We start from the raw sequence: 23159 nt of genomic DNA on the forward strand, positions 1-23159 counted from the left end.
CAAGCGGGGAGAGGGGCAGAGAAAGAGGGAAGAACAGGCTCCCCGCTGAGCAGGAAGCCCAAAGCAAGGCTCGATCCCAGGACCCTGGGATCATGACCTGAGCCGAAGGCACACGCTTAACCCACTGAGCCACCCAGGCGCCCCCAACCTGGAATTGTTTAGGAGAAAGGATGGAGGTTAACTTGTCCCTCCCTTATCAACAGCATCATTTAAAGAATCGTTTCCTACTGTCTTCCTACTCTGCTGAGCTGCTGGGCATTAAATCCAAGGATTTGAGGCATGTGTAGCCAGTCTCTAAAGATGATTTCGATTCCTTTCCAGCTTGCTGTTTTAGAAGTCAGTCTCATGTACCAATTAACGTTCATATTGACATGTGGTCCCCGGAGTATTTCAGCTTGCATTTGTGATATGGGAGTTGCTGCCACAGCTCCTTGTATTTCCTTAAAAACCTTGCCCCAGTGGATATGGAACATTATTTTTCATAGGTTAGCTTGCTGAGATCTTCAGATATTTTGTTGAAACATATGGTTTCTGACATTTAACTTCACACACATAAAATACAATAGTTGCACACAATTAAAATCATTTTTTAAACAGATGATTTAAAAGACTATAAAGGTCTTTTCCTCACCTTTCTGACAAGCATTCAATAATTTTAATACTTTTTTCAGGGTGTCATCTTACTGCTTGTAAACTGTTTCCATCTTTATAAACTTGTTTCTTTTCAATATGTAAACAATTCCAAAGGCACTAATTACACTTTGCAGATACTGAAAAGGTGTTCAAGGTAAAACTTACGTGATCTCTGAGATAGAAAGGCATCATATAAGCCTCGTAAATGTATTAATTGGAAATCAAGCTATAACAACGTGGCAGTTTTGGAAATCACAAACCAAGCATTTTGCTCTGATGCCGTGCATTATTCTGGCAGTCTAGGCCACCTAGATCATAAAGCAGTGGTAACAAAAGCGACAATGAGGATAAATTGCAAATGAATCTTTAAAAGAGATAACTGAAGGGCAAAGGGGAAAGGAATGAAGGAAGGAAGGGAGAGGAGAAAGAGCAGAGAACGGAAGAACAGAAGGAACCCTAACTACCAGCAGTTCTCCTTAACCACAGTTCAGGTGTTTTGCTAAAGAGGACAATCAGGGGCGCCTGGGTGGCTCATTCGGTTAAGCGTCTGCCTTGGGCTCAGGTCATGATCCCAGGGTCCTGGGATCCAGTCCCGCATTGGGCTCCTTGCTCAGCAGGGAGTCCGCTTCTCCCTCTCCCTCTGCCCCTCCCCCTGCTTGTGCTTTCTCACGTGCTCACTTTCTCTCTCTCTAGTAAATAAAATCTTAATGAGACAATCACCCAAGGGGAATCAAAAGTTGAAAGAAACTGGGTTGAAGGAAGCTTTGTCAGAACATACCACATTGGATCTTCTCTCCAAGGCCACCATCAAAGTCAAGTTCATGGCTGGGACTTTGTGGGATTAGTGAAATCTAGGGGCACCTGGGTGGCTCAGACGGTTAAGCGTCTGTCTTCAGCTCAAGTCATGATCTCAGGGTCCTGGGATCCAGTCCCACATCGGGCTCCCTGCTCAGTGAGGAGCCTGCTTCTCTCTCGGCCTGCCACTCCCTTTCTTGTGCTCGCTTGCTGTCTCTCTCTGACAAATAAATAAATAAATAATCTAAAAAAAAAAAGAAATTTCAGGGCGCCTGGGTGGCTCAGATGGTTGGGCATCTGCCTTCGGCTCAGGTGATGATCCCAGGGTCCTGGGATGGAACCCCCATCGGGCTCTCTGCTCAGTCAGGAGTCTGCTTCTCCCTCCCTCTCTCTGCTGCTCTGTCTACTTGTGTTCGCTCTCTCTCTCTCTCTCGCTTTCAGGAAAAATAAATAAAATCTTTAAAAAAAAAAAGAAATCTAAAAGTTGTCATAATGTCCTTCCAATAGCCACATAAATAACTGAGAGACATGTGGCATAGTGGGTTTCTGTCCTACCTTGGCCACTTACTGGTATTGTAATTTTTGACAATTAATTGAACGATGTGGGGCTTTACTTTGAGCACATTGAGGTGACAGGCAGAAATGGATGGGAAGTCCAGGGGCATCTCTTATTGCTGCATGATTTTAGGAAAGTTTCATAACTTCTATGAATCTATTTCTTCAACCATAAGATGTCAATAAGACCTAAAAAGATTGTTTGGAAGAAGCCAGACAAGAGTACATAATGTTATAATTCCATATAAAACTCTAAAAAATGCAAACTAATCTATAGTGACAGAAAGTAGATCAGTGGTTGCTGCGGGAGCCAAGAAGCAGGGAGAGGCAAGAGGAAAGAATTACAAAGGTGTTCAAGGAAACTTTTGAGGTGGTGGATATGCCCACAACATTGATCTGGTAACGATTTCACAGATATATACATATGTCAATACTCATCAAATTACATATTAGACATTTTAAACATTTATTGTATGTCAATTATACCTTAATAAAGCTGTGTTTTTTAAAAGGGTCAGAAGGGTGCCTGGGTGGCTCAGTCGGTTGGGAGTCTGACTCTTGGTTTTGGCTCAGGTCATGATCTCAGTGTTGTGGGACTGAGCCCCATGTTGGGCTCCATGCTTGGGATCCTCTCTCTTCCTCTCTCTCTGCTCCTCTCCCCTCTCTCTCAAAATAAATAAATCTTTTTTTTTAAGTAGAAGAGTCAGAGAATTAAATGAGACAGTATATTGCAAAACAATTTGCAAAGCATATGGTACAAGTAGGTCTCCAAAAATGAGTGCCTTTTCCTACTTATGTCACAGAACTATTTAAAATGCTACTGTACTCTACAAACATCTGTCAATATTACATATTTTTAAAATATTCTATTTATTTATTTGAGAGAGAGAGAGAATGAGACAGAGCATAAGCAGGGAAGGGCAAAGGGAGAGGGAGAAGCCGACCCCTGCAAGAGCAGGGAGGCTGATGTGGGACTGGATTCCAGGACCCTGGGATCATGACCTGAGCCGAAGGTAGACACTTAATCGACTGAGCCACCCAGGTGCCCCTAAATTTCACTAATCCCACAAAGTCCCAGCCATGAACTTGACTCTGATGGTGGCCTTGGAGAGAAGATCCAATGTGGTATGTTCTGACAAAGGTTCCTTCAACCCAGTTTCTTTCAACTTGTCAGAAAAGAGAAATCTACCTCTTTAGAAGCTGCCTTTTTATTCCCCTTGGGTGATTGTCCTCTTTATTTTTTTTTTAAGATTTTATTTATTTCTTTGAGAAAGAGAGAGAGAGCATAAGCAGGGGGAGGGGCAGTGGGAGAGGGCAGAAGCAGACTCCCTGCTGAGCAGGGAGCCTGATGTGGGACTCAATCCCAGGACCTGGGATCATGACCTGAGCCGAAGGCAGAGCCACCTAGGCATCTCTCTGTCAATATTATAAACACTGAAATCTTCCCAGCAGTTTTATAGCTGGATAAATATTTTCAAAGAAAAATATGGGACAATATGAAAATATCTCTTTTTTAGGATATAGTTCTATGACTTTCAAATCCTTATTCAAAGCATATTTTACATTATTGGAATCACATTGCACATAGGACTTGCATGCCACCTTTCCACTCTATGTTTTGATCATAAAATGTCTGCATGTTATTTTTAATGACTGCCCTATAATTTTTTCAGTTTTCTTGAGAATTTTCTCAAGAATTTGGGATACGTTTTGAAGATAGAGCTGCCAGGATTTGCTGATGGACTTTGGGGTATGAAAGAGAGGACCCAGGGGTGATGCTGAAATTTTTTGCCTGAGCAATTAGAAGTTCATTGAAGTTGACTTTGTCTGGATGGGGAAGGGTGTGGAAGGGCAGGTCTGAAGAGAGGATGAAGAATTCAGTTGGGGACAAGTTAGGTGCTAAACATCAAAATGGACATGTGGAGTAGGCACTGGACAGGAGATCAGAGGGGAGGTCTGACTGGAGATATAAATTTGGGAGTTCCCAGCATAAAGACAGGATTTAAGACCATGAGCTGCATGAGGTCTTCAAGGGCATGAGTACAGAGAACAGAAGAAATTCAACCACTGAGTGATGCGGACCACCTTATGTCCAGAGATGACAACGGTGACAGAAAAGGAGAGTCAGTGAGGAGGGAGGAAATCCCAGAAGAGTTGTCTGTCCTTGATGCTGAGGAAAGAAAGTGTTTATGGGACAGAATGCTGTGGGTCATCCTAGGAAAGGGAGGACAAGAAAGTATTCTTGAAGTAAAACGTGGCTATATCAAGGAAGATTTGGGTGGAGTGCTGTGAGCAAAACTATTATTGGAGTGGATTCAAAAGGTTAGAGTAAATAGAAATTTCTCCAAAGATATACAAATGGCCAATAAACAGACGAAAAGAAGCTCAGCATTATTAGCCATCAGGGAAAGACACATCAAAATGACCATGAGATACCATCTCACACCCACGAGGATGGCTACAACCGAAGGAAAATAACAAGTGTTGATGGAGGATGTGTGCAGAACTGCTTTCACACAGGCAGACATTTTTAAAAGACCTTATACTGCCATTTTCCCTGATGTCAGCCAACATTTCCCTTCTTTTCTCAGGAATAGTTGATGTAGGAATGGAATGATCTGTTCCTTGGATGTCTCGTAAGCCTATAAGGCTGAGTACTTTTTCACTAAAAGAGTTTTAATTACTTTATTATACAAGCAGTCTATTTTTTTCTAGGTATTTACATTTTTTCTCTGAGTTTTCAAATTGACATAAAATTGTTCATGGTATTCTCTTACTGTCTTTTAAATCTGTAATGTGTATGTGACTGTGTTCCCACTTTATATTCTTAATATTTTCTATTTGTGTAATAATCTCTTTTTTCCCCATTAATCCTGCCTGGTGATTGTCTAGTTTATTAATCTTTTTTTTTATTTTTTGTTTCCCTCCCTTATTAATCTTTTTTAAAAAACCAACTTTTGTTGATCATCTCTATTGTGTTTTACTATATCATCTGTTTCTGCTCATTATTATCTACTTTTCTCTACTTGCCTTGAGTTTATTTTTCTAACTTCTTCAGTTGGATCCTGAGCTCACTAATTTTCCACATTACTTCTTTTCTAATATAAGCATTTAATGTTATGAATTTCCCTCAAATGTTACTCTCATTGCATCTCATAAATTTTGATATTTCAACTTTTAATATTGTTCAGTTTTAAATATTTTCAAATTTCAATTAATGACTTTTACTTTGAACAATGATTTACCAAAAAATTTACATTTTAATATCCAAAGTTAATTTTATAGGTCTCATTTGTCATTTTATTGTTATCTGAATTAATTGAATTGCATTTAGAAAACACTGTCTGCATAATACTGATTCTATGAGAATTTGTTGAGTCATGCTTTATGACTAGGCATTTAATTGACGTTTGTAAATGCTCCATGAACGCTTGAGAACAATGCACATTTTAAAATGGTCGGGTACAGAGTTTTATGTATGTCCATTAGCTTAAGACTGTTAGTTGTAGCGTTCAAAAAGACTTTGTTTAATCTTTTATATGTCAGGATCTCTGCCAGTTGAGATAGGGGGCAGAGATAGAGAGAGCAAGCGAGCTGCTAGGTTTCAGAGTAGCTGATTAAAGCAACATGCCAAGAATGAGAGCTGAGCCTTTATTCACTTAATGCTATGGTACAAGCAAGAGGCTAAAGTGGAGAGAATGCAGACTCCCCCTGCTGCATTTTCCCCGCAGGGAACAGCACACTGATCAAAGTCAGGGGGATCAGTGCAGATGTGGGGGTCACCCCATCATTGAGGGAGCCCCGGAACAAGAGTCTAATAGTTTTATCGACTGGGTGGTCCCAGTGAGGACAAGGGGGAAGGGCTAGGAGTGGAAAAATTCTGAGTCAGCCTGGGTAGAAGTGCCTTCAGGGTTTCCCCCTCTGCTCCGTAGAAGGAGGCCTCCGAAGGGGTACCTGGAAGACCTGTGCCCCAGGCTCAGAAAAAGAGACCTAGAAATAAAGACTCTGGCACTAGGGATGCATATATGTGAAAGAGCATGATTGGCCAGAGGGGCGTAAGTCCTTGACTTCAGCTCTTCTCAAGGGCTGCAGTGCTTTGGTGTCCAGTGTGGGATGGGAAGCTGCCCCCAGGAGGCCTGCCACATAAAGCCGCTGTTAATTGCCTAAGGTCAGGCCTGAGAAATCGCACAAATGTTTTAACTCAGAACCATACTCCTTACTACATTGTCCGCTTGACCCATAAATAATTGAGAAAGTTGGTTCATGGTGATAGTGGATTTATCCATTTTCCCTGTAATCCTATCAATTTTTGTTTTATACATTTGAGGCTGCTTTATTAGAAGCATACAATTTTGGACTCATTATACCATCCTGGTGAATTAAATAATCATAACAATGGCCTCTATTGGGGCGCCTGGGTGGCTCAGTTGGTTAGGCGTCTGCCTTCAGCTCAGGTCATGATCCCAGGGTCCTGGGATTGAGCCCCATATCCGGCTCCTTGCTCAGCGGGGAGCCTGCTTCTCCCTCTCCCTCTGCCTGCTACTCTGTCTACTTGTGCTCTCTCTATCTCTCTCTGTCAAATGAATAAATAAAATCTTTAAAAAATAAATTAAAAAATAAAATAAAATCTTAAAAACAATGGCCTCTATCTTTAATAATGCCTTTGCTTAACAATGTGTTATGCTGATGCTGATATTAACATAGTTATACTAGGTTTCTTTGGTTAATATTTTTCCTGGAAAACTTTTTCCCTTCCTTTCACTTTCAATCTTGCCATATCCTTATACTTCAGGCATGTCTCTCAAAAATAGGACACATCTAGGGGCACCTGGGTGGCTCAGTCATTAAGCGTCTGCCTTCGGCTCAGGTCATGATCTCAGGGTCCTGGGATAGAGCCCCGCATCGGGCTCCCTGCTCAGTGGGGAGTCTGCTTCTCCCTCTGCCCTTCCCACAACCTGCCCCCCCACTCATGCTCTCTTCTCTCTCTCTAGTAAAGAAATGAAATCTTTAAAAACAATAGCACATTATCTAGATTTTTAAAACCTAATTTGATAAAACAGCTAAGTTTAGTCATTTATATTTAGTGTGATTTATTTGGACTTCTTTCTATCTTACCTTTTTAATCCTATTTGTCCTGGATTTTCTGGGTTTTCTCTCATCTTGCGTTTTTGGGGATTTGATTATGTATTTTTTTCTTTATTCTATTTCTCTCTAATCATTTGGATTTGTATATATATCTTTTCTTTATTGATTTCCCTTGAGATGTTATCACGACTATTTCACTTAACAAAGCCTAAAGTTAATTTATTCACTTCGGCCAGAATAATAAAAGGACCTTGGAATACTTTTACTCTCATTGCACTTTCTCCCATCATATATATTATTATGTTGAACAGTATCACACTGCTATTTCTTCATTAATACTATACACTAGATATTATTATTATACACAAATCTATTTATTTGGGTTTACATACATACCTCCCCTGGATATTATTTTAATCATTTTTCTCAGACCATCTACTGGATCATTATTTTTTAAATTATATCTTTTGGAAGTTTCTTTTATATAGTTATCTAGGTAGTCAACTCAGCTTCTGTTTGTATATAATTTTTTTCACCTTTGTTTTGAAAAAATAGTTTTGCTAAAAAGAAATTCAAAGATGATGGTTATTTTCTCTCAACATTTTGAAGGTATATTATTCCAAACTGTCTTTTCCCTTCCTTGGTTCTGTGGAGGAGAATGGTGTCATCTTCATTTATGATTCTAAAGTCTTTTCTTGTTCGTGGTTTTCTGCAGTTTCATTGCCTATATCTAAGCATGGATTTCTTTCTCTTTTTTCTTTTAGACATAAATGTGTTTCTTCAATTTGTCCTTTTTTTTTGAGAGAGAGAGAGAGAAAGAGAGAGAGAGAGCGTGCTACAGGGATAGGGTGGGGGGGGGGGGCAAGGTGCAGAGGGAGAGAGAGAATCCTAAGCAGGCTCCACACCCTACCAGAGCCAGATGCCGAACTGGATCTCACAACCCTGAGATCATGACCTGAGTCAAAATCAAGATCAGATACTTAACAGACTGAGCCACCCAGGCACCCCATGATTTGTCCTTTTTGAGATAAAATGTGGATTTCTTTTTTTCCTTCTTGACCTATAATGTGCTTCCCACTCTCCTTAGGTGATCGGAGTCCCCTTAAGGCTCAGTTCTCAGTTTTCACAAGAGCAGTTTTCAAGCAGTAGGGGCTGTTGCGGAAAGTTTCACAGCTGAGAAAAAGAAACAAACAGGGTATCTGCTTCTGGCATTATGGCTGACCTCCTGCTCTGAGGGGCTCTTCCACTGAATGTCTACTAATACACTGCATAGGACACACTTTTTGATATACTGCTGGTCTCCCAAGAGTCAACAAAGATCTTCAAGGACAGTCCTCCTTTCTTCTCCTCTCCCATCGCTCCCCCACAAAAGAAAATAGATTTGAGCTGAGGTCTGAGAAAGACATAGTGGAGCTGGGGTTAGAACAGTGAGCAGCCAGTTAGGAAGGAGGAAGAGAATAAATTCCGCATGGGAATCCAGCAGAGTTGACCACATAAATGGCCAAGTACTGGGAGGAGTATGTGGAGAAATGAAACTATAAATTTCTTAAGGGACTTATGGGTTGAGGGTTTTTTTTTTAACTTTTTAAAAAAAATTCAATTAATTAACATATAATGTAGTATTGGTTTCAGAAGTACAGTTCTATGATTCATCACTCTTACATAATACCCAGTGCTCATTATATCACGTGCCCTCCTTAATGCCCATCACTCAGTTACCCCATCCCCCCACCCCCTCCCCTCCAGCAACCTTCAGTTTGTTTCCTATGATTAAGAGTCTCTTACGGTTTGGGGTTGAGGGTTTTTGGTTATTTTTCCAATTTGACTTGTTCAGATGTTCTTTTTTTATTGCTTCATATCCTTAGGCCATTGAAGTTAAATGTCCAAGTAAGACCAAGACACTAGACATCTATATATTGATTTGTTCACTCTAAGGATTCTGAAAAAAAAAAAAAAATGCTTGGTTAGGTTAAGACTCAGCAGTGTTCTCAAGAAAACATTTCTTCCTGGTATATTTATAGACTTACATTTTTTCTGCTTATCATATTCTTCATATATTAATCTCCTGGTAAAAGGAAACAGATAACAAATGGGTCTGAAGGACACTTCAGAAGCTGATTTTAACTGATCAATCTTGTTTATTGTATCCTAGTGACATTAAAAAGGCCTAATGGCAAAGGAACTAGAGATGAAAGGGGACTTAACCCAAACTTTTATATTATTTGGTCTACGTATCTTTTATTTTCTGCTGCTCAAGGTCCTTAGTATGCTGGACTAAGAGAAATCTTAGAGTTCATGAAATCCTCATTTCTCTGAGTGCAAACTGACCGGGAATTTAATGTGAGGAGCTTGATACAAAAGATCATTTCCCTGTTTCTAAGACGCACATGTTTTTCATGTTTAAACATCTTTTAAAGGAAAATGCCTTACAATTGATAAATACATGTGGTGCACTGGGTCCCCCTCCTACCCCCTTGAAAAGCAGCTTTAAATTGATGATTTATCTTAAAAAGTTAGGAAACACGGTTTATGCCTTGTGTCTGTCATCTGCTAACCCCACTCCCAACCCAGGGAAGCCGAGTATAGTGTCCAGCACATAGTACACACTCAAAAAACATTTGTTGAGTGAATATATGAATACAGGTAAGGTATAAGTCAATGAGAATATGTATTCTCCTCCTTCACATTTATCTTTCTTCCTTCCGATATACTTCTGACAACCCAGTAAATGAACTGCTTTTAGGAAAACAGGAGGGAAATTGACTTCGCCATGGGAACTAAGTGGGGTAGTTTCTTTGCATTACGTGTCATCTTTTTTGGTGTTATTTTTAACTTAAAAATCTCTGAATGTCAGAACTTACTTCTGGGGACATATTATTGACAGAGGAATTGTCAAGTAAGTTTAAAAAATGTTGAGAAGTACTCTGTCAATTATTAATGTCATGCTAATTATAAATTCAAACTAGACTCTTAGACCTCAAAGTAAGCAATGCTTATCAGAGGGTTGGGTGACCTGCTCTGGCCCTGGACATGGCAGAAATCATTTCAGCTCTTCTCAGTGGCTGAGCTTCATCCTTATTTCTAGTGGTAATGACTAAGGTCCTAGGGCTGGGCCATAGATGGAAGCAGGCAGAAGAGTTGAACATGCACAGGTTTTGAAATCAAATGAAGTTGGGTTGAAACCCAGACTCAGACACTTAGTAGCTATGTGAACTTTAGCAGGTTAAACAGCTTCTCTTGAGGCCTCAGTTTACTTATCTGTAAAATCAACATAGACATATGGATATTGGAGAATTGGGAGGAGGAGTCAGTGAGGATGACAAATACAATGTCCTTTGCATAACAAAAAAGGATAGTTTTCCTTCCTTCCTCATGTCCCTCCTTGGGTAACTTCTATAGAAATACTCACACTTCAGAATATTTGGGAAGTATTGCTTCAGTGCTTGATATCCTGCCTTCATAAATACATTGTATACCCTACCCCTTCAACTAGCAAAACTCTTAGGTCCTTAGAGCAGAGTTTTTCTATCACTGAGATTTGTGAATGACCCCTGTGATTTTTACCATATCTTATAGACCAATGATACAATTTGATTAGTATATGTTAGACTTGCCCAAAGGTTTAACATGGGTAAAATCACAAACACGATATTCTAATTATATACACATACAAGAACATACAATTTCTCTGATGGGTATTAAAACAAATTACTACATTTTTGTGATTCACATGCAGTATGCTAATACAGGAGTCCCAGACTACTCTAGGTATCTTATTTTTTTTAAAGATTTTTTATTTATTCATTTGAGAGAGAGAGAGAGAGCATGAGTAGGGGGTAGGGTCAGAGGGCGAGGGAGAAGCAGACTCCCCACTGAGCAGGGAGCCCAACATGCGGCTTGATCCCACGACCCTGGGATCATGACCTGGGCTGAAGGCAGATGTTTAACCGACTGAGCCACCCAGGCGCCTCTACTCTAGGCATTTTAAAGGTTTTTTTTTTTGTTTTGTTTTGTTTTATTTGGCAGAGAGGTAGAGAGAGAGAACAAGTAGGCAGAGAGGCAGGCAGAGGGACAGGGAGAAGCAGGCTCCCTGCTGAGCAGGGAGCCCGATGCGGGGCTTGATCCCAGGACCCTGGGATTATGACCTGAGCCGAAGGCAGCCGCTTAACCGACTGAGCCACCCAGGTGCCCCCTAGGCATTTTAAATAGAAAGGGATTTAATAGAGGGAATTTGGTGCTTACAAAACCACTGGAAGTGCTGGAGGACTAAACTTGGGGCTGAGCCTTCAGGATTGACTCCCATAACACTGCAAAACTGACCTGCCAAGGATAATTGAGTTTCTGTTTTATTAGTCATCAGAATTATCAGAAGGTAGTTTTTAAAGGGTTCATCCCAAATCTTCATTATTGCTAGAAAAATAACACTTATGATAAAAAAAATCCTGCTGCTGGTGAATCAGAAATGGCATCTTTATGAAGGACGACTTATTCATTCATTGATTTTGTTTCTCCCCCTCTAACAGTTCTACTCCATGTTTATCCTATGTGTTTAACTGATTTTTTTTTAAATGCTTTTTTGTGTGGTAATGTATGGTTACATACTTTTGTAACTATAGACTCTGGAAAATAAAAAAACGGAAAAATGAATATAAAGTTCAATTGTACTATGATAATTGGCATGTAGAGCTTCACACATATCCCTACAGAGTTTTTCACACCTTTATTGAGATACATTCACCCATTTAAAGTTTTTTGGTATATTCGGGGGCACCTGGGTGGCTCAGTCATTGAGCGTCTGTCTGCCTTCGGCTCAGGTCTAGATCCCGGGGTCCTGGGACCGAGCCCCACATCGGGCTCCCTGCTCAGCGGGAGGCCTGCTTCTCCCTCTCCCACTCCCCCTGCTTGTGTTCCCTCTCTCACTGTCTCTGTCAAATAAATTTTAAAAATCTTAAAAAAAAAAATTAAAGTTTTTTGGTATATTCATAGGAGTGTACAATCATCACCAAAATCTCTATTAAATTTCATCTTTATTTTTAATTCATTTTTCTAAATCTCATAATTCTGTCTTTCAGATTACTTATTCTTGCTTGCATGCATGCTCTCTATCTCTGCTCCAATAAAACCACACAAACAAGGGTTAAAACATTTGCCAGGTGGCTGTAGGTTGAAATGACTCCATTCAACAGCACTTTTTTTTTAAGGTAGAATAACTAAGTAAGTTATAAAACCACCCCAACTATGATATCAATTGATGCCAACCCAGGCAGCATGAAGAATACAATGGAGAATGTTTTGCCTGTTCTTCTAGCCAGTGACTCCAAAAGAAAAGGAGAGAAGTGCTGGCTGGCATAACTTGTTCTAAATGCAGCCATTCTATTTTCCTAAGGCTCCTAGAATTTTGCTAAAGACTGACATCAAATCTCCTGGCCTGCAGTTTCAACAATACACCCCTCCCCGCCTTTCTAAAGATCAGGTAAGGTTTGTTTTGGTCCAGTATCTGGCATCTCCTTGTAAGTAGGGAGTTTATTCATTGCTCTGATGCTTCCTGGCACACAGTAGGCCCTTGATATATATATTTATTACGTGAGTGAATAGATGCCTTTCACAGAGATTTCTCTAGTATTTTCATGACCATTTTTACTATTTATTTTGGTAATAACTGTCACATGGTAACTTCTCCCTGTCCATCAGCCCTTATCTTAAATGTCACTTCCTACAGGAAGCCTTCCTGATTCTTCACACAAGATAAGGTGCCCCTGAGCTCTACTTGCTTTCACATCACTCTTATTACTGATTAAAAAAATCTCCATGAGGGAAGTTTCGTGTTTATTTACTACTGTGTTTACCTTTATATCCCCAATTCTAAGCTCAGTGCCCATCACACAGTAGATACTTAGTCAGTATTTGTTGAATAAATAAAGTTAACTGGGACGCAATTCGTCTCTGTTTAAAGGCAAGAATTCATTCAGCATAGCCAGGTGAACTATTCACTTTCAAGTCGTCTTCTTCTTCTTCTTCTTCTTTTTTTAAACAACTTGTTGAGGCGTTGTTTACAGATCATAAAATTCATCCATTAGATTCTTCTTCCTAATATTTCTCTCTCATTTTTCTGGGTGAAGGTCAATTTTCTAATGGTAAAAATGGGAGAAGACAGAAGTGGAATGGAATGTTAACTTGGAGAGAGAATGGGATCTTAGTGCCCAACTTACTAGGCTTTACTTCTGTTTCATTTTTTTTTTTGCGATCATAAGCAAATTAACTTCTCTAAGCCACGAATTCTAATCTGTAAAGTTGAACTAGTAAGAGTTTTTTCATTGGCTCCTCTACGGATTATGGAGATGACATGCAAAAGATCTGTCCACTGATCCACTGTGGAGGTAATAACTCCAAAAAAAAAAATGTAGATTCCCTCTCTTCTTTCTGCCATCTATTAACCTGGGACCCCTAAACAGTAGGTCTATTCTTTCACCATTATCATTATCTTGTTATGAGCATATTAAAACACCAACAACCTTTTTGCTTCCTTAGCGTTTCTGTAAGCCCCATTTCATTCTCAGGTTTAGCTCTCCTGACACTATTCTTACAGATTTTTGTCCCTCTTTTTATTCATTCTTCCGCATATGCTTTTTCTTTCCATCTTTTGCATATGCTAGTAGGAAATACAAGCCCCACCTGAGCTCATTACAGAACAGTCGTTCCTTTAGTTGCCATTCTCTTTCTCCTTCACTGTGAATATTCCACTGTGAACTCAGAATTTTATTTTTCAAAGCCTCCTATTCTTTTAAAAATGCGTTTTCTTTTACACCCTCTCGTCTCGAAATCGTACCTTTCTTTTCCTTGAATCTGTGTCCTAAAGTCTCTGACCGCCTGCCTCCTCTCTTATATTATGGTCACATCCGCCAGGTTCCTATAGCTTCCCCATGACCAACCAGTTCTTCCCCGGGAGGCACATTACATCAGCATTACTAATGCAATACCGTTTATCCTAGGCAGTCAATTAAAAACGAACCTCGGTACTGATCTGACTTAGCATGGAGGATGAATTGTCTTCAGGTCAAATGCAAACTGCGGCAAGATTTGGGAGACAGATAATTATATTCATACTAAATATATACCTGTTGAATTTGAGCTTTTTCTCAAAGCCTCAGAAACCCTGAGCTCTCTGATAATTGGGATGGTAAGAAGGGTAGGTTTCCGGAAAGTTCGCAAAAAATTAGACTCCATCTAAAGGACTGCTCCATACGCTCAAGGAACACCCACCAACAAAACCCACCCCCACAACCACCAGATTATCTCACCAGCAAGTGAGACTGCAAGGTTTGGGGGCCCGGCCGTACCATTCGGCGCGGCGCATGGGGGGGTTTGTGCCCATTTGGCTGCGACTGACCGTTTCCCCGTCGCTTGGTTTTGCCCCTGCTCCCCCTGCGCAGGCACCTAAAGTGCGTCAGGCCGGCGCTTTATAGCGGCAGCCTGGGCGGCTCCTTTTGCTGTTTTTCCTCTTCTCTTGATACTGGGTCCTCCTGTGCTCCGCGAAGATGCAGCTCAAACCGATGGAGATTAATCCCGAGGTGAGCGTCAGGTGCACCGTTGCCCGGGGAGCGCAGAGCTGAGGGTTAGCGATCGCCAGGTAGCTGCCTCGATGACCGGCTTTATTTTTGTATTTTTTCTTTGCATTTGCCTTTCAGATGCTGAACAAAGTGAGTGGCGTCTCGCACTGCCTCTGTCCCCTTACTCCCGAGCGCCGAGGCGGAGGCGCACATCAGCTCCGGTTGTCTCGCAGGGACCCAGCGGCGTCCTGCGCGCTCCCGGGCGCCCTCCCTGTGCCGCGGCATCGGGGTCGGGGGGTGGCTCTGCGGAACCGTCAGAGGTGGGAGGGAGGAGGGGGCTGTGCCCAGAAGCTGGTGCGGGCCCAGCTCCCGAGGGCGTGGCGCGGGCTTCGCGGGAGCCACGTGGGGGCCGCGCTTTGTGCTGTGTCATTGCGCCGGCGGTGGGTGGGGGGCGGGGCAGGCCGCGACTCCTCCCAGGCTGGGGTGGGGGCACTGAGGGCGCCGGGCCGGCCCCGCCCTCCGGCCAGCGCCCGCCGCTCGCGGGGTCTCGGCGCACCTGGCCGCTGTCTTTCCTCTCCGCAGGTGCTGACCCGGTTGGGGGTGGCCGGCCAGTGGCGCTTCGCGGACGTCCTGGGGCTGGAGGAGGAGGCTCTGGGCTCGGTGCCCGCGCCTGCCTGCGCGCTGCTGCTGCTGTTTCCCCTCACGGCCCAGGTAGGGCGTGGGGCCCGGGGTGCGTGGGCCCGGGGTGGTGTGCGCCGCACCCGAGTGAGGCGCGGAGGACCGTGGGGACTCCCGGCTTCCCTCTCCTCCGCTCCCCTCCCGGACCGGGCGCCCCTCCTGTGCCTGCAAAACTGCCCCCCTCCTGCGGGGGATGGGGTGAGAAGCCCGCCCTTTCATGGCACCTACTCATGGGTGGTTAGAGAATTTACTGGCTCCTCGCTCGTCCATCCCGCATTGACGTGAATTTCAAGGAGAAGCAGCAGCATCTCCGTTCCATACTCTCCATTATCCAGAGAAGGAATTCATCCTATTCATGAGTTCGCCTGAACCTACGCTTTTGAGAGCCTTCCACCCCAAGGAATGGCTGGTTGTTTCCCTTTAAAAGGGCTGTGACCTGTCAGTTTATTGTTTGATTCTCAGACTCCCTCCCACCTTGCAGTAAAATGGGGAGGAGGGGCGGGCTTGCCTAAGCCACAGCAAAACAATAGGTTCTCTAATGCTCCATCTCCACTCCTGGGTCTTTGGTGGATTTGGGTCTCTTCCCACCCTGCACACCCTACAACATGCACACTTGGTTTTTAGCCTCTCCGATGTGCTTTTTTATAAAAAAAAAGCTTAATCATTTGTGTGTGGGGACCTCCTTCCCCCTCTCTTGTCTTTCCTCTCTGACCTTGTAGCTAAGTGAAATAGGTGGGCATTAAAGCAGTTTTAGAAACACCTTTTCATATTTCCCTTTAGATGGTCTTCCTCCTACAAGTGTGCATGGATGTATGTACCTCAAAGACTGAGCATCAGATATAAAAAGGTAGCTGGGGTAATTGTTGTCTTGCGATGTATGAAATCCCACTAACTGGCATGGCATTGTCTTATCTCTTATCGCTGTCACTTGACCCCTGATTTGGGAGTGGTGAAATCTGCATTAACAAAACCTGGGGCAATAGCCTTTGGGGCATCATTCCAAACCCTGGAAGCTTTAACCGAAGCACCATGCTGGGGCTGGGTGTTCTAGAAGCATCCTCAGCATAAATTATTAAGCTCTATGGGAAGTTGCAGGCATTCCTCCTAGGAAGTGGGCTTGATATTGTGAGTTAAAAACCCTTATTAAAGCTATTAGGATAATCCCACTGACATGTTTTTTTTAGTGCCAAAGCCTTTGCTTGGGTAAACCGGAGCTGCCGAATAATTGCAAGTCAAATTAGCTTCCCTGTTAACCGAATCAAACAGTCTGCTCTCTCTCGTTTGAGCCTCTGCCGGAGCTCTCTCGTTAGAGGATCCATGATGACTCGGAGGTTTTGAGCAGCACTCCCAGGCAAGGCCTCTGGGAGGCAGTGGTGTATCGTGTTTGTCTTTCAAAAGCCCATTGCTTGCTTTTCACTGGATCAAGCTGTGCTTGTTGAAGAACGTTCTGATTTGAGTGAACTGGATGCTTAGTCCTTTAGCTCTAGCTGGGGCTTTTAGATTTATTGAGCACCTAGTCTGTGACGCAAAACATCAATTAGGCTAAACACTGAAGCAAATTCAGAGAAAAGTTGAGGATTATATGTTGACTTCCAAATAAGCTGATGTTAATTTAGAAAGCACCTGATTTTGTCTAAGAGTGTTATGAAATCTTAACTGGACCGGTTCTTTTTTTTTTTTAAGATTTTTTTATTTGAGAGTGAGGGAGAACATAGAGTGAGCACGAGTGTGCGCACAAGCAGCGGGAAGGGGCAGAGGGAGGGAGAAGCAGACTCCCTGCTGAGCAAGGAGCCTGATTTGGGGCTCCATGCCAGGACCCTGAGATCCCAGCAGAAGGCAGACGCTTAACCGACTGAGCCACCCAGCCGCCCACTAACTGGACCAGTTCTGAAACATTTTAAATGATAATGAAATATTTGCAGAAGTATTTCCACGCAAGAGCTCAAACAACTAAAGAGTGGTGCTATCGCATTAAAAAAAAAACACACAGAAAAGTGAAAATCCTTAAGAGCCCATGAATAGTAACTCAAAGATGTGGTAGATCTTTGATGTTAGAATTAGCTGGTCTTGTGGGGTAGGAGATCTTACTCATCTGTTGGCGTCACAAACCAGGCTTAAACGTCAGTTATGTGTATAGTAATGCAAGGCTACTGGAATTACAAATAAGCTTCTAGGGGCACCTGGCTGGCTCATTGGGTGAAGTGTGCAACTCTTTATCTCAGGGTTGTAAGTTCGAGCCCCACGTTGGATGTAGATTACTTAAAATCTTAAAAAAAAACAAACCCCAACAACAAACAAAGGAAACGTACTTCTGATGTTCTGTCCAATTATACTAGTTACGAAGACGTTAGTGTTTCTGTGGCATTGGTACCGTGCTTTAACTGAGAGGTCCTATCTTGAAGGTCTAAAATTCATTGGTGAAAGGTCCAGACAAGCCCACTAAATTACTGTACAAAGAGCAGATGGATTCTTTGAGGAAAACTCTCTCTAGTCTCATTCATTTACTGATCCCTTATGACTCCCCCTCTCCCCATTGTTAATCTGTCCTCAAAATGTATTGTTGACAAGGACAGGCAAGTGTCACATCTTCCTCTTGTAGGATGAGAAGATTTTGTGGAATCACAGCCCAGAACCCTAGATCAGTTGTCTTTCCTTCCAAAAAAAAAGTGAGGCAATAATTTCTTAAAATTGTTCCTTTCAGCAGCTAAGTTTTGTTTTGTATTTGTTATTGAAAAGAAGTATACTTGGACACAGTAGAAGTAGAACTTTAAAGAATACTGGGATATAGACTGGCTGGTGTTTATTAGGATGTTAAATTGACCAAAGCTTGATTGGGGTTCTGTGTGAAATACAGTTGGTGGTGGTGTTTAAGGACACAAAAAAAGGGGACACCATGCATTTTCAAGCTAAAAGGTTGCAGTGGTGTCTAGACAAATCCTTTGGGCAACATCCAAGGCCATGACTGCACTGCAGCATCAGGGTGGAGTCTCAGAACCTTACGGGCTGGCGTGGGTGTGGGAGGCAGACAGGCAATTCTCTGGGTGCTGGCCAACACCTAGAACCAAGGCTCCTGGTCACACATCCCACTTGTGTTTCCATTTAGGTGGTAGAACTCACTGAGCTGCCATCTGTTACGGCTTTGCATTTTCATTTGAGATATAAAAAATGCTTTATATTCACAGCATGAGAACTTCAGGAAAAAACAGATTGAAGAGCTGAAGGGACAAGAAGTCAGTCCTAAGGTGTACTTCATGAAGCAGACCATTGGCAACTCCTGTGGGACCATCGGGCTTATCCATGCAGTGGCCAATAACCGAGACAAACTGGAGTTTGGTAAGTGGATTTTGAGGGCAGTCCTCTCGTTGACCTCTAGTTAACCATAACTTGTCATCCCCAAACCCCCAGGGATCTATTCAGCAAAGTCATCGCCTTATATTTTTTTGAAACCTACTTACTGGATGTAATCAGTAGGCAAATTAATGATTGATTTTCTTTTGAGGAAAGGAAACTCATTTTCTAAGAAACACGGTCTAGCTTCTTCCACCTGGAAGGAAGAGGGAGAGAGAGGTAGTTCTGTACTACTTCTCTGCATGTGCTTTTCCAGTGGTACACAGCACTGTGTGATTTTCATGTACTCTTGTTCAAGTCTCGACAGTTCGGAAGAATTCTAGAATAATGATAAACCGTAAAATATCACCACTTAGGACCTGTCTCTAATGGTTCTGGGTCTTTTAAGCAACAGGAGATCCAAAGTAGCCTAGAGCAGCCAGACGAAGGTACCGTGAAGGTTCCCGCAGGGAAACATAGCAGCTTGAAACCTTGAAAGGATCCAGCTGTGAACAAAGGTCTGGGGTCTTAGCTCATTTCCAGTGAATGCTGTGGAGGATATGGAAGAAAGGAGTCTCAGCCCTCAGGCTTGTCAGAAGCACAATGAACAGCACGAAAATATGTTAAAATACATGGCATAATGTGTGCTAGAGGCCAAGGGTCAACAAACTTTCTTGAAAGGTGAGAGTAAATCTTTTAGGGTTTTGAAGGCCGGTGGGTCTGTGTCTTTGCAGTTTAAAAGCAGCCCCAGGCAAGATGTAAACCAGTGGACGTGGCTGTGTTCCAATAATACAAAAATAGGCACAGTAGTTTGCCAACTCCTGATTTAGACAATGGATGGGGGTGGCTAAGAGTTGAATAATTTCAGCTAATACTGTCCATGGTGTTGCTTGGAGCAGGTCAGATACGGTTTTTTTGTTTTGTTTCGTTTTTAAGCAAGGTAAGTGTGGTCAAGACTGCTGCTGGTATACTTCCGAAATTAAAAAAAAAAAAGGCGGAGGGCGCCTGGGTGGCTGCCTTCGGCTCAGGTCATGATCCCGGAGTCGTGGGATTGAGCCCCGCGTCGGGCTCCCTGCTTGGTGGGAAGTCTGCTTCTCCCTCTGCCACTCCCCCTGCTTGTGTTCCCTCTCTCGCTGTCTCTCTGTCAAATAAATAAAAATCTTAAAAAAAGGCGGGGGGGGGCTTGTCTGGCCATAAAGATCCAAATGTTCTAGAACTCAATTTATCAGATATTGATTTGGCATATTAAGGAGGTATAGCTTGATCCTCTTATTTCTTCTGCAGTAAGTCTCACTTCAGAGTCCTGTGTTTGGGAGGTCAGCAGAAGCTATGAGAACTCTTGTAGCCATGGTCATGATCGTGGCACAGGAAAGTAATGAGAGTCCTAGCCCTCCCTGTAAAATGAAGAGGATTCCTTCCAAATTTTAAGTGGTCTTTACTTAACTTAGAGCTGGAATTTGGAATGCGGTCTTTGAAATACAAACCGCTCTTGCTCTAGCCATGTCTTCAGCGTCTCCTAGACTTAGCCACATTGAGCAGTGACAAAATGCTTATACCAAACTGTCAGCTGGTCATTTGTCTCTGGGCCAGACTACTAGGCGCTTTACGTTTCTTCTCAAGATCCTTAAGTTAATGTCTATCTGGATATCCGTACTACTAAGATTGCATTTTCTACCCTGAAGTAAAAAATCTTGGTTTGAGAACCCATTAATAGACTAGAATGTCATTGCACCGTGTAGGATTGTGTGTAGCCAGTTGCTATAGATAATAGCAGTTAGAAGGGTGCCTGGCTGGCTCAGTCTGTAGAGCGTGCAACTCTTGATCTCTGGCTTGTGAGTTCAAGTCCCCTGTTGGGCATGGAGATGACTTAAATAAATCTTAAGAAAAACAAAAACAAAAATCCAACTAGCAATAGACAAGACAGTCCCTGCCTTTATAGCAAGACAGATCTCACAAATACATGTTCCAAATGCATAAGCACCATAAGGAAGGTGATGGGGTTTTGAGAGGTTGAGTGTGAGGTGGGAGGGAAAAGGGTCCGGATGGCTGGGAAGAGCTGCAGGAGAGGGCTTGGCGCCCTCTGGAGGAGCGGAGCGTTCATCGGCTTGAATGCAGGGAGAAGGGACTGGTTGGAAAGAGGCTGAGGAAGAAGGCACAGCTCATCTACCCCCTCCAGGGCCATAGTAGAGACTTGAGTCACCGAATGTGGCTGGCTGTGTAACAGCCTCAGTATGCTGTAAATGTGCCCCCATTTGCACTATTCTGTCTTTACTAATGTATTTTTTTTTTTTTTTTTTTAAGAGGATGGGTCAGTCCTGAAACAGTTTCTTTCTGAAACGGAGAAGCTGTCCCCTGAAGACCGAGCAAAATGCTTTGAAAAGAACGAGGTAGGAGAAGAACTTCCAGAGTGGCAGTTTTAAATGACTACAGAGGTTTTTGTGCTCATTATTCTCTCTTGTCTGCAGGCGATTCAGGCAGCCCATGATGCCGTGGCACAGGAAGGCCAATGTCGGGTAAATGCAATTACAGATCAGAGCCAGTCTGCCCAGGCGGCTCTGTGTCTCCCCTGGAATACATACAGGAACCTCTTACCTGAATACAGCAGACTTTCCACCCAAGGCCATTTAAGACCAATTAAGCCCAGAAAACTCTACCAGAATCATGCTTTGACCAGACCTATTCACTGAAATGGCTCTTCAGAAATCTAATTGGCAGTAAACATAGTTTTGAGTAAATTCAAACAGTATTTTGTTTAGATCCAAATGATTCTGAGAGGAATATCCCCCTCCTGGCAACTGAGCATTTCACATACTCCTCCCACAGACTGTTGGAGAGAGTATTACCAGCAAGGACTGACAGTTTCTAGAAGGCTTAAATATATCGTTAATCTGAACACAGTCCTTCAGTCAACAGTTCATTAGATTTAAGTCTGTATCCGTGCCTTTATAACTACCATTGGCCCTAGCACTTTCTAGTCTTGACCTTGGGTGCCATACTTAATCCTTCCTAAGCCTGAATTTCCTCCTCAGGAAAAAGTCATAGCTTTCTGATAGTTACTATATTTATCTTAATAGATTAAGGTCTTATAATAGTCTTATAATATTGTCTAGTGTATAGTAAATACATAAGTGTTAGCTATACTAATTTAAAATAATACATAAGCAAGTCAGTTCTAGTGCATTATACTTAAAGAGTGACAATTTATTTTTAATAAATTAAGTTCTCTTAAAATCATATTGCAAAATATGTGTATTAAATCAGCATGTTCTACATTTTGAACTTACACTATTATGTCATTTATCTCAGTAAAGGTGAAGGAAAAAATTTTTAATGCAGTATATAGTACAATCAAAACTCATCTTCAAAAATATTTCTTGACTCTCCTCAGGTAGATGACAAAGTGAATTTTCATTTTATTCTGTTTAACAACGTGGATGGCCATCTCTATGAACTTGGTAGGTTTCACTCCATTTTTGGAACCCCATATAGTTTCAGGCATTCCTTCAGATGAAATTCTCTTATGGTATCGGTGTGTGACTTTGTGGCACTTAGTGTATCTTTGTTCACAAAGCCAGAACAATGAGGTATTCTCAATGGGGCACTTAACCCTTTATCATACAGAGCACTTCCACCACCCATCAGGCAGTGACCTGCAGAAAGAATGGTTTTAGTCCCAAACCGGCAAAGAGATCCGTGCCAGTTCCAAGGCATCCATGTTCAGGTTTTCTCTTTCCACCTTCCATTACAGCATTACCACTGTAGGATCTCCAGCAGCATCCTGACAAGGAATACTTTTGGAAAAAGATAAATGCCTCAATGTGATCTTGTTTGCATAGAAAGAATTTGGACATGTTGGGGGGTAATTTCTCTTAGCCGGTGTATGCCAGCAAGAAAGATTAGCCATCTGGTAAAAGTCATCCCCTTTGTATTAATGAAGACTTGCAGCCATGTTGCCTCAAGAACCATCTATAAGCAGACAAGAGCAAAGGGGACTTGGGGCCAGTCAGCAGTCATTAAGGGACAGTGAGATCCAAAAGATCCCTTCTTGGCTCCACCTTCCCGGTACCTCAGAGGCTGCGTCTGCCTTTTGCTCCAGGACCCTTCCCAGGAGATGTGGCCCAAGCCTTTCTGTTAGGGTGACCACATTGGGCTTGTGTGGTCCTGTTGCTTTTGAGGATTAGAATTGCCCCGGGTGGGTATCCAGGAGCATTCGAACTTCCTTTCCAGCCGATTGCTTCTGACCAGCCTTCCTCTGTGGGAGTGGCAGTGGTATTTGGGAGATGGAAAACTTCTCTTTAGGCTGGGTAAGCACCGCAGCCAGAAAATCTGCAGAGAAAGTTGAGCTGCCTGGCTTCTCTGTTCCAGATGGACGAATGCCTTTCCCGGTAAACCATGGCACCAGTTCAGAGGACTCCTTGCTGCAGGTAATCTTTGGAACCCGTCTTCCACTGAGGCCCACCTTTCTTTGGCCATTTTGTCCCAGGTGCTAATACTTCTTCAGGGCAGCCAGCACCCCATTGTCTGGGTTAATAGCAGTCT

At 42.6% G+C, this 23159-nt stretch overlaps 1 protein-coding gene and 1 long non-coding RNA gene across 5 annotated transcripts in view; one reads left to right on the forward strand and one right to left on the reverse strand.

Moving 5' to 3' along the window:
- On the reverse strand, positions 1–14590 carry LOC141372595 (uncharacterized). Of its 2 annotated transcripts, none has more exons than XR_012377892.1 (4): positions 14456–14590; positions 12915–13196; positions 8854–9007; positions 1–941 (listed from the first exon to the last, which is right to left on the reverse strand). It is a non-coding gene; the product is annotated as an uncharacterized lncRNA (long non-coding RNA). The 2 variants fall into 2 exon arrangements; XR_012377893.1 differs by lacking the exon at positions 1–941 and adding an exon at positions 8049–8241.
- Positions 14567–23159, forward strand: part of UCHL1 (ubiquitin C-terminal hydrolase L1) — a 14327-nt gene continuing 5734 nt past the window's right edge. Inside the window, exons 1-8 of one of the 3 annotated variants that reach the window (XM_025887281.2) lie at positions 14589–14636; positions 14754–14765; positions 15198–15326; positions 18476–18626; positions 20922–21007; positions 21086–21133; positions 22009–22075; positions 22986–23044. In XM_025887281.2, coding sequence (XP_025743066.1) covers positions 14604–14636; positions 14754–14765; positions 15198–15326; positions 18476–18626; positions 20922–21007; positions 21086–21133; positions 22009–22075; positions 22986–23044 — 585 coding nt within the window. In that variant the 5' untranslated portion in view covers positions 14589–14603. Of the gene's footprint in view, positions 14637–14753; positions 15327–16073; positions 16141–18475; positions 18627–20921; positions 21008–21085; positions 21134–22008; positions 22076–22985; positions 23045–23159 lie in introns of those variants that run through there. The other 2 variants (XM_073891582.1, XM_073891583.1) reach the window with 2 other exon arrangements.

This window comes from Callorhinus ursinus, unplaced genomic scaffold (assembly GCF_003265705.2).
Source record: "Callorhinus ursinus isolate GAN/ISIS: 27379988/994484 unplaced genomic scaffold, GSC_fseal_2.0 scaffold4, whole genome shotgun sequence".
NCBI lineage: Eukaryota > Metazoa > Chordata > Mammalia > Carnivora > Otariidae > Callorhinus > Callorhinus ursinus.